Source organism: Pediculus humanus, genomic scaffold (genome assembly GCF_000006295.1).
Source record: "Pediculus humanus corporis 1103172108315 genomic scaffold, whole genome shotgun sequence".
Lineage (NCBI taxonomy): Eukaryota > Metazoa > Arthropoda > Insecta > Psocodea > Pediculidae > Pediculus > Pediculus humanus.
This window is the reverse complement of record NW_002987884.1, coordinates 631,018-643,052: the sequence shown is the minus strand read 5'-3', so window position 1 is coordinate 643,052 and position 12,035 is coordinate 631,018. Positions and strand designations below refer to the sequence as shown.

Genomic DNA, 12,035 nt, shown 5'->3' with positions numbered 1-12,035 from the left:
TTTTTTTTTATTATTAAATATTTTATTACTTTAGTGCTTTGTGTATGAGAGTGCGTGAGTGCGTGTGTTGTGACGTAATCATCACAATGTGTGTGGGTAAAATCAAAAAAAGGTTTTGTTTTGTGCGCGTAATGCGTTTACTAATACGTATGTGTGTGCGTGCGTGAGTGCGTTTGCGTGTATATAAATGTACAGATACTGTAAAAATATGTATATTATTATTATTATTATTAATGGTGGAGCAGAAGACGTTTTTAGTTTTGTTTTTTTTGTTTGTTGTTTGATTTTGTACAAATGTGAAGTGGTGACGTTTAGTGTGAAGTTTTTTTTTCTTTTTTTTAAGTTTATCAGACTAATACGTACCGGAAAAAAAAGTGATGTAGTAATAATCACACCGTCGCGTGATCATTTGATCGTGTAACTAGATGAAAATATTTATTATATTTTTCACATTGTGGTACACGTCATTTATTGTCTGTCGATATTGTTTGTCTCTCTTTGTCGTTTCGTCTCGTTGTAGAATCGAAGGAAGTTGAATTTGCACACACACACGTACGCACACGTACACACACATAAACAAACGAAAGAAATAAATTAACCGGAAGTGTAACGGTCGATTATGTTACGTAATAAAGAAGAGAGTGTAAGGGAAATAGTTATTGTTAATTCGCTAAAGCCTGGAATTTTGCATCAGCAGCATCGGCAGCAGCATTAAAAAAAAAAAAAAAAGAAGATTTTTACGCTTTTTTTTTGTTTTTGATCAATGTGGCAAATTATTAGTGTTGTTTGTAGTGAAATTTTTATTATTATTATTATTACTATTATTTCTATGGTTTATGATTGCTCTGGTTATTTGCCTTTTATTATTATTATTATTAAAAATTTCATGGCTTTTATTATTATTATTATTATTCATATGATAATAACGGAACCAAAATAATTGTTTTGTTTTTTTTTTTTTTAAATTAGGGATTCAAAATGATAATGATTAATTTTTTTTTTTTTTTTTTTTTACTACTTTTAGTAAAAAGTTTAGCTCTGGATAAAAAAACGTGGGAAAATTTTTTTTCCCCTGCCCCCACCCCCTCATAATAATAATTTAATTGACTAACATAAAACTTAACCCGTTACTAACTTGTCTCTATGTTAATCCCTTTTTTTAGAAAGCTATCGAGGATATCAAGGAATTGGAAAAGACGAAGAACCTACTAAGGCTTCCGAATACACTAAAACGACTAATATTTCTACTAAATCTACTACCATTACCACCACCACCACCACCTTTTCCTCATCCGATTCCGTCGACACTAATAGTAAGATAATAAAATCCGTTGTTAAAGGCGGCGGTGGCGACGATGCCGACGCCATTTTAAATAAGGTCGAATCGTCTACCGATAAAATTAACGCGCCGTCGTTTTCATCTTGTTTTTCTGACGTCACATCATCCGACGAAACTGATAAAATGCCATCGTACGACGAACGTAAAAAATTTTGGGAAAAAATGTCAACGTCGCAAAGTAGCGAAATGATTGTCGACGTCGAACATAATTTGATGGAAAGTGGCACGGAAAGGATTTCCAACGAGAAAATCGTTAAAAATATTGTAAAGGAAACGAAATCGCCGCCGAAAGAAAAAGAAACCGTCGAAGAAGTTGAAAATGTGGAAAACGTTCAGGATATCGGTTTGGTTAAGTCGTTAACTGATTCATATAGTAAAAAAATAGCAGCGGGTGAATTAGTAATGCCAGCCATTCCAATGCCGAAATCATTCCCGACGAAAGATGTCGTGGAAGAAGAAAAAGAAAAAGAAGAAAAAATTAGTTTTCACGAATCCGAAAAGGCTCATCCCTCTGATACTGTAACGGTATTAGAATCGGAAGCCAAGTTGAAGACTGAGAGTCATAGTCTTCCAATTACAAAAAGTACTGTAATTTCCGGAAGCACTAAACTCGTGGAAGAAGAAAACGTGGAAATAATGAAACCGATCGTTGAATCTCTTTCATCCGATAGAATAATAATAGAACCGAACGAATCGGAGAAAAAATTGTTTAAACAAGAACAGAGCACGGATTCGGAAGCGGAATATTTGGCTAAATATGGCGTCGAAAGTGTAGCCTTTGACAACACCGTGTTTTCCGACGAGGATGCCGACGACGTAAACCTTCCGTTGAGCGAACGTAAAAAAGTATTCGAAGAATTATCGTTTCCGGCTCGTAAATCACTAAAAGACAGATCCATGTCTTTGCCGGCGCAAGAAATATCGGAAACGGTAAAAGCTAAAAAAAAATTATTCGAAAAAGAAATAAAAAACGAAGTCATAGTCGAAAGGATAATTTCGCATCGCGAAGAAATCGATGAAGGTGACGTAGAATCAAAAGTCGTTAAAAGTATTAAAACGAGTGAGTTGCCAACTTCTGATGGTCTACCAAAAGAATCGACGATTGAAAACGCTGACGAAGTCGTTAAGAAGGTGAAAAAAGTACCGGCGGCGGACGTCAGCGTGAAAGACGTTCATTTAGAGAAAAACGAAATCGAAGGAAACGAAAAAGAAAAATTGATGACGTTGCAAAAGACGAGAAGAAAAGATGAGTCGTCTTCAACTACCCAAAACGCTGGTAAAAAACAAATAGAAACTTCGAGCGTGGGTGAAAGCGAAGATACCCAATCGGAATCCGACGTGACTCCCGACGATGCGAGATTGATTGATAACGAAGATGCTCAATGGGATATAAACGGTTCTCATTCGGGTGATGCATCTCCGAAAGATCACATATACAGTCCCGAAGGCATGGGCGAATCCGTCATAGGACGATGGATCGGACAAGAAGATTTATCAAAATCATCTTGGGGACCTGATAATTATCAGTGTAAAGCTGATTCAAAATGGCAGAGAACGCGTTCCGAGTGCGTATCACCCAAAGAACATCATCAGTACGTGTACACGCCCGAAGAACATTTTCCGGATACTGTCTGGGAAGCTCCCGTGCAAGAACAATTAGAAAAAGAAGAAACCGTGCGTGATATACCGATAGAAAAGCAAATAATAATCGAAAAAGACGAAGAAGAAGAAGATGAAGAAGAAGAGGAGGAAGGGGATTACTATTGTAAAAAATTAACGCAACAAGAAGCGAAAGAAATCGCTGAAGAATTATTGGAATACATACAGTGCGAAGTGGAAAACAAATCCACGTTTTTGACGAACGATAATTACGATGATGACGACGACAGTACTCTCGAATCCGTGCCAACGAACATAACCGAACAATTACGAGAATTGGCGAATAAAAAAGAATTGGATAAAAATGACGTCATGGAAATAGAAAAAATTTTAATGAAAGAAAAACGCGGAACTCATTCTAAACCTCTACAAGTGGATACGGCGGCATCCAGCGTCGACATAACCGACGAAGAACTTCGAAGCACCGGTGCCGACAATGATTTGAGCCCTATAGAAAGTCAAGTACACAAATTACAGAGTCTCGATGAAGAGGATGATATCGTCGTGTCGAGTCCGGAAAAAGCATCCGTCAAATTGGAAAAAATGACGGAAGAAAAAGAAGGAGATGATTTTTTTGAGCAAGCGGAAATAAAAATGTCCAAATTGAGGGATGAAGATATAGTGGATCAAACGATAGCAGAAGTTAAAGAATCGTTGGGCGCGGCACAAGAACAACTCATAGCTCAACATAAAAAAAGGAAAAAAAATGAATTTTTAAAAAAAGAATCCCCCTCCGAATTCGAATTCAAAGGAATGAGCGGAGAAAAAATATCGGAATATTTTCCGGGTGTAGAAGAGGTCAACGAACCCGCGACCTTGACTCCTTCGGATGTAAACCTAAAAAGTAAGGTAGGCGGTTTGGAAGACATAAAACAGGGAATCGTCGTTATCGAAGAAAGTGGATTTTCTGAAAAGGTCGAAGATATGGACGAGACGATTCAATATCGAGCACAAATCACCGATTTTGACGACGAAAAAATGTCAGAATCGTTCGACGGTGGTGATTATGATAAGAAAACAATCGAAAAGGAGTCTGATAAGGATGTAGATGTGAAGTTAGTCAAGGACGCCGGTGAGGATTTTAAAGTGAAAGAATATGAAAAGATCGATGATGTTGTTCACGATGACGAAAGTGTCACGAGAAAAGACTTTGAACCGACGGGAGAGGCAGATATTACAACCGAAACCGATTATTCTCAAAATTTAGAAATTAAAATACCGGAAACCGGAAGTGATAAAAAAATGATTCATCGCTCCAGCGAAGATTCTTCATCTAAATGCGGCTCCATCGAAGATTCGATAAAATCGCCACCCACTCTCGAAGAAGTTTTATCATCGACTTCGTCCATCGAAAAACAAGTGGACGTAAAATCGGGCATAGTTTTCCGTCATTCCACGAGTTCGGCACGTCATAAAGCCGACCGACGATCTGGAGCGGATTTAGAACCGTATTCAAGTTCGAGCGATAGTCATTATCAATCGTTCGAACAAACGACAAGTCGTCCGTGTTCATCTGACGTGGAAGCATTGGTAGCCGGAAACGTCGGAACCGCAGGTTCGTCCGAATACGAATCCGCCGCGTCACACGAAGTGTCGAGCAAACAAGCCACGTCAGCAGATTATCAAACGGCAGTTAGTTCTCTTTCTTCGCGAGAAAGTATAAAAAGTTTAGATTCGGAAAGTTCCGGTAATTTAGCCAGTATCGAAGTTTCGAGCGAAGCTTCAGAAACGTTAGTTCAAAGCGCTTTAGAATTGGACAAAGAACCGGAAACACCCGAAGTGTTACTTTTTGAAGACGATGCATCCGGCATGATCGTGCAAAATAATAAAAAGAAAACGAAATTGTCATCGGAGCGAAGTTCGTTGGTCTCGAGCGAAAAACCCGTACTAGGCGATGAAGATTTCGAAATGGTAAAAGAATCGCAAGTTCTCAGTTGGGAAAGGAAACCGTTTGAAAGTTTGGAAAGTGGTGAGATCGTGGCAGAAGAAGCAATTTCCGACGAAGACTGCATGCAAAAAATGAAAAGATCGTACGAAATGACTTTTCAACCGGAACCTAAATTAATTGCTTTTTCAAACAGCATCGAAGGTCTTCCCAAAGAAAATTTTTCTGAAAATGTTCCGGTGGGAAGCATGGACGAAACATCGAGCATCATCAGCGTTCCCGATGAAAGAATCGTATCGAGTTTAGAGGATAGTTCAAGTATTTTATCGACCAGTCTTTCCACAATATCCGAGCCCTCAGCAGTTAGAACGGTTATTGAATTGTCTCAGGGTGATTCGGAAAAACTCGATGGTTCTTTAACAGTCAGCGGAATTTCGATGGATCACGATGACTTGGACGGACAAGAAACCGGCGCACAACAATCTGCTACCAATGAAATAAGCACGTCGACATTAGTTCAAGGAATAAACAAAAAAGTCGGATCTGTGATTATCACAACATCAAGTTCCGAAGAGCAAGGGGTATCGTACGTCTCAACGCAAGTGACTTCGGTCTCTCGAAAGTCGAGTATGGCAGACGAAACGAAAACGGAAAGAAAAGGCAGTCAACCGCTGCAAATCGAGAAAATAAATGAAAAACTTTCACATTTAAACGGTCCGACGGAAGTCGATTACGTACCTGATTACGACGACGTGGACACGTCGAAAGCAAAAAAGTTACAAGGTCACAGGCGAAAAGAAAGCACGAGTAATTTCGTACCTACGATGACGTGGAATTTGAGCGAAGCAAAAACACAAAAACCGAAATCCGATTTTACCGACGGAGATGAAATTTCATCCGGACAAAATTTTTCAAACGATGTAAAACTCACGGAAAAAGAAGTTAAAAACGATGAGAAAAAAGAAGCAGACGATTCTGAAAAAGCAGAAGACAGTTTGGAAAAATTTGCAGAGGAAAGGAAAATATCAGTCGGAGAAGAAGTCGAAGAATTTCGCGACTACGATAACAACAGGTCTTTAAGTCAAATAAGCAGAACGGATTCGAGACCCGTTTCTTCCGTTTTCAGCGAAGATCAACCCGATTCCGAATTATCCGAATTGATGAAACAAGGTTCGAGCGAAACTGAAAAAGAAGACATAATCGAAAGACCCTCGACACCGGAACCCGAAGAAATGGAAAACAAAGATATAACTCCTGAATTTTCATCTGAAGCACAAGCTAGCGTAACAGAACTTGAAATGGAATATTCGAGCGCGTACAGCAGAAGAGATGAATACGCTTCACACGTGAGTCCCATTCGAGAAGAAAGATTGGAACTCAATAACATGGACGTGACAAATTTCACGCAAGACAAAGAGTATACGTTGCCACCGCAAAGTAGTTTAGAGAGTACCATCGAAGAAAAACACGAATTGGAATCGGGAGAAAAGGATATTTTGGAAAAAACCGTCATCGTGACCACGAGTAGCACCGACATTCCAGATATAAAAGTCACCGAAGATGTGACTGCGGAGACGTTAGAAAAACCCAAATCATTAGAAACGAAGGAGAAAAAAATTCCAAAAACTCCCGACACGCCATCATCGACGCACAGTAGAACATCATCGATTTCAACGGATCAGGGAAAAGAATACAATTTAGAAGGATCGGAAATAAAAAAATTTTCGAAAGAAATTTTAGCAGAAGAAAAAGAAATGAGCGAAACGAAAGAAGATAAAGATTCCGCGGGTTCTCCGAGTAGCGATTCGTTCGAAATGCTCGATAAACCGGATATAAGCGACGAATACGTCATAATCGAGGAAGTAGGTCGAGAGGCTGAGGAAAATGATAAGGAAGGGAAAAGCATACAAATATCGTCGAAGAAAAAAACGTACAAAAAACCGAAAGAAAACACGAAAGAAGACGCGAAGGAAGAAGAATTGAAAGAATCACCGCCGGGACCGACGACGAAAATGACGGATTTGAAATATTTTCCAAAAGAAGATGATGCGGAATTGTTTTCGTTTGATTCGGAAAGTCCGCCGCAACCGCCGACGCGTAAATTCGTTGAAAAAATTAAAAAAAGACCCGGACGAGAGGAAAAAACGGATTCGGATTTCGATCAACATTTGGAACAGAGTAAAAAATGGGTGGAAATGCAATTTCAAGAACAGGCGGCCAAAGTCATCGGAGCCTACGGTTACGAAATGGAATACGAAAGAGCACCGCTCGAGGACATCAAAGAAGAAGATTTAAACGATTTAGAAAGCAGCAGTAAAATCGGTAGCATGGGTAGTCAAAAGGAAAGCATCGGTAGTTTCAGCAGCGTCAAAGACAGTTTTAGCAGCACTCCCGATTATGACGTATTAGCCGGACGAAAATATTTCACACGTTCGGGAGAACACGACGATGTCAGCATGAGTAGCTTACAAGAATTCGAATTGATTGAAAGAAAAATAATGGAAAACGGTAAGAAAAGCGGATCGTCGAGCAGTCAGGATTCATTGAATAGTAAAAAATTGGGAACGTCGAGCAAAAGCGGACAGGGAGACGATATAAGTTTGGCGAGTTTGAGAGAATTTGAAAATTTGGAAAACGCTTGCGCGACCGTCGTCACCATGGAAAGCAAAGCGAAACAAGAAGAACAAATTTTGTCGGAAATAGACGAAGGTCACGAGAGTCAAATATCAGAGTCTGAAAGTTGCGAAACGGTTTCGGCCGTTATCAGAGATAAATTAGAATCGGAATGTGACGATTTCGATAAGAAAATGTTCGAAATAGACGAGATAATCAAACAGGCGCAAACGAACGTTGAAAAATTTTCAGAATTGCAAGCGATGGAAAAAATAGAATCCATGGGCCGCGGGGATTCGTACGAGGAAGTTGCAAAAGTACCCGATTTGGAATTGGACATGCCGTTCTCTGGTGGTAAATTACCCTACGATCACGTTCAAAATTCGAAAACATCGAAATTACCATATTCGACGCAAGTCGTGACGAAGAAAAAAATTCAACAGTGGAGAGAAATGGAAAAAATTGAAGAATCAAAAAGGATGATGAATGCACCCAAAGACGTGCAAAATGACCGTGCTGCCGCCGCCGCCGAATCGTCGTTAAGCAACGGAACCAAAGTCAAATCCATAAGTGCGGATTCATTGGAAATAAGCGAAAAAGAAAAACAAATGATTCGGGATGGAAATGATGACGCAATAAGTCTAGACTCTTACAAAACGAATCCGCTTAAAACGGATACGAGAGAATTGTCGGAATTTGGTCACAAGAGCGATTCCATGGAAGAGGTTAGACACCATAAGAGCAGCTCCGGAGATTACAGTTCTTTGAGTAAAGACGAAAGCGAAGATTTGACGTATCGTCCGACGTCGAAAGGTGATTTCGTCATGGGTAGCAACGAAAGTTTAGATCCGAGCAGTTCCGCCGGAACTCAAGCCACGTATCAATACGAAACGGATTCGGTTATGTCTTCCAGTTTTACGAGCGCGGATTCCAACACCATGATATCCAGCACGGATAACATAGATTTCCTTTTATCCGCTCAAAAAAGTGATTTCGTAAAAAATTTTACCAATTCGAAACCCGAAGAATGGCTCGAAGACCTCACCGTCGAGGATGTGAATCCGTTACAAAAACAAATTAGAAATGAAAAAACTTACATAAACAGAAAAATGCAGCAGCAGCAGCAGCAGCAAATGCTCGATGGGCAAAAACCCGAGGAGGAATACTCGAATCCCGATGAGGAAATCGTGGAAATCGAAGAGATCGACGAGTATGGTAACGTGCACAAGAAGAAAATCATACGTCAAAAACTTGTTTACAAATCGAGATCTCCGACGAGTAGCAAACCGGACAAGATGCTACCCGACGCAGCCGCCACGATCATACATTCCGAAAAATTTAGTTATTTGGGAGATGAAGGTTTCGTATCCGAAACTGTTGAACCTTTGTTAAAAGATGATGTGTACTCTCACGTGGTACATCGTCGAACGCAAATGATGCCGGAAGTTGAAAAAGTTACGTTTACGGGACCCCAAGCGAGTGAAGCATTTAAAGAATTTTCCGAGTCTTTACGAGTCGGAGGAGGACAAAAAGTAGAGGAAGTGGAAGAAATGGACGAATTCGGAAACGTTCACAGGAAAAGAATAATAAGAGAACAGATATTAGAGTCCGATCAATTTCCGGTTGGCGGTGGCGAAACATCAACCGCGACGGACGAGAGTAAAGGAACGATAACAAAAATAGAAAAAATAAAATTTTCCGGACCGGATTCTGAACAAAGCCTAAAAACATTTTCCCAAAGTTTAAAACCGGAAGGAGAAATAATAGAAACGGAAGAAGTTGACGAGTATGGAAATGTGAGGAGGAGGAAAATACTCCAGCAAACGATTTTAATGAAACCGGAAGAACTATCCGAAGAACAGATTAAACAATTCGAAGAACAAAAAACGGTCGAATACGACGTGGAAAATTTGCAACCGGACGTTCAGAAACTCATAGTGAAGGGTGCCGACGCCGAAACCGCTTTTCAACGTTACGTCGATAGCATACCACCGGAAGGGCAAATAGAAACGATAGAAGAAGAAATAGACGAACACGGAAACGTTCGAAGGAGAGTCATTTTAAAAGAAAAAATAATCGTCAAATCCGACGAACTCGACGAAGGAATGAAAAAATCGTTGGCGACCGGTCGTGAAAAACAAGAATTTGTGAAAATGCCATCGGATATTGAAAAACTAACATTTACCGGTTCCGACGCCGAAGAACAATTACAAACGTACATGAAAAATTTAACAACGGAAGAAGTTATAGAAACGGAAGAGGTAGACGAAAATGGCGACGTACACGTAAGAAAAATATTAAAAGAAAAAATATTGATCCGACCGGAAGAACTCGTCGGAAAGGTAAATCCGGAAGGGTCGGGAAAATCACCCGTGACGGAAATTCAAAAAATAATATTCAAAGGTTCCGACGCGGAGGAAAATTTACGGAAGTACAAAGAAAATTTGGGTGAAGAAATAATAGAAGTACGAGAAGAAGACGAATTGGGTAACGTACACGTTAAAAAAATACTCAGAGAAAGAAGGTTGATGATGGCACCGGGAGATGAAGCGACTGAAAGTGTCTTACGCGAAACCGGAAATACATTAACGTTCGAAAACATCGACGTCGGTGGTCACGACATTGAGTACAGAGAAACGATAGAACCCATAACGGATGAAAATTATTCTCACGTCATACATAAAGAAGCACGATTTGGTCCAGAAGTACAGAAAATCACTTTCACCGGACCGGATGCTGACGAAGCGTATAAAAAATTCACGGAAAAGTTTCGGGATGAATCCGCGGCGGAGGAACAGGTCGAAGAATTCGAAGAAACGGACGAAAGTGGAAACGTACACGTGAAAAAACGCGTGACGCGTAAATTATTGATAGACCCTCGACACGTTGAAAAAACGGGACTCAAAGGACGAGAACTCGGAGAACATTTGAAAAAAATCGAATCGGAAATTTTTGACGGTGCCACGACCACTCGCGACCACCTCACCGAATCCTTAATCCGACCCTATAAATCTAACGTGACCTCAGGGTTTGCTCGTTCGTCGGTTTTACTAACAGGTAGAATAATAATAAATTTAATATATATATATCCAGTATATACTTATTCGATATGAGTTTATATGTTTATTTTATTATTAGTTTAGCTTTTTGTCTTCGGCTTTGCATTTCCGTTAAGTCGTCATCCAATGAAATTACCCATAATTCAATTTTAACTCTCATCATCATCATTATCATCGTCATGGCTGTCGTTTTCGTTTCGAAATGTTTTTTTTTTTTTTTATGACGTCAAACATGTCTTGTAAAGTTTAGCGATCGCGATTTTCGCATCACGTTTTCGAAATCCATTTTTCAAACCCCCTCCCCTCCCCGCTTTCCCCTCCCCTACTCTTGCCTCCCACCATTGCGTTTTACGCGTTTTTCGTCACTCACGCATAATCTTAAAATATCCGTTTTTGTTTAAATTGGTGGGTAAAAAAAAAAAAAAAAAAAAAAAAAAATGCATGAGATGGAAAAAATGACGTCACGACACCTGCGATTCTACGTTATGATTATTATCATCGTGACGTTGTCTGTGTGCGTGTGTGCGTGTGTTGTTTTAGCACTTTTTCTTTCCATATTAATATTATTATTATTATTATTATTATTGTGTCATTCACGGCTTTTGCTTCGATTGATCGATTGTCCACCCACCCACACACACACACGCACGCACGCACTCACGCACACTTTACCGACGTCGTGGGATGACGACTTGTACCTATAAAATATATCGGAAAATTATTTTTTTTTTTAATAATGTAATAATATAGAACAAACGGAAGCATGTCGCGAGCATGATAACAACAACAACAACAACAACCAAGCATGCGTTGGTTTTTTTCGTTTTTCTATTCGCACAACAATCAATCACGATTTTTTTTTTTAAATAATTTTTTTTTTTACATTTAACAGCAGGAGGAGTGAGAGGAAGTGAAGCAGACGATCGTAAGTATAAATAATAATGATAATAATAACAAACAAACAAACAAACAACTAATAAATTAATCGAAATCGAGAATTTTGTTGTTGAAAATGGAAAAAAAAAATTATTCGTACAAACGTTTCGCCATATTTATTTGTTTTTCTTTTTTTTTTTTTTTTCTTTCAGACAAGGACAAACGTTTGTCGGGCGGTGAAAAATATGAACCGGAAGAGGAAATGACATCATCGATGTTTAAAAAAGGTTATTTATAATAATAATAATAATAATAATAATGATAATAATTAGTTAAATTTTTTAAAATAAATTAGATGATATATTTAACATTAACGAAGCATGCGTTTTTGAAGATAGAGAAAGAAAGAAAGAAAGAAAAAGAGAAAGAGAAAGAGGGAGAGAGAGTGAGAGTGAGAGAGAAAGATAGAAAAAAAAAAAAATGATTTGCATGAATAATAATAATGATGATGATATTACTGCTTTTTTGTCGCCTTTCGACAAAAAAAAAAAAAAAAAAAAAAAATTAATTAGTTTGTTTTAGATGATTGATTGTTTTAGTTTTA

At 38.9% G+C, this 12,035-nt stretch overlaps 1 protein-coding gene across 1 annotated transcript in view; it reads left to right on the top strand.

The window, feature by feature from the left end:
* Window positions 1-1,462: 1,462 nt before the first annotated feature.
* Window positions 1,463-12,035, top strand: part of Phum_PHUM596750 (Abnormal long morphology protein, putative) — a gene marked incomplete at both ends in the record, with an annotated part of 11,157 nt that continues 584 nt past the window's right edge. The window contains 5 exons of the mRNA XM_002432622.1: window positions 1,463-3,017; window positions 3,126-10,553; window positions 11,306-11,368; window positions 11,448-11,480; window positions 11,644-11,718. Coding sequence (XP_002432667.1) covers window positions 1,463-3,017; window positions 3,126-10,553; window positions 11,306-11,368; window positions 11,448-11,480; window positions 11,644-11,718 — 9,154 coding nt within the window. The remainder of the gene's footprint in view (window positions 3,018-3,125; window positions 10,554-11,305; window positions 11,369-11,447; window positions 11,481-11,643; window positions 11,719-12,035) is intronic.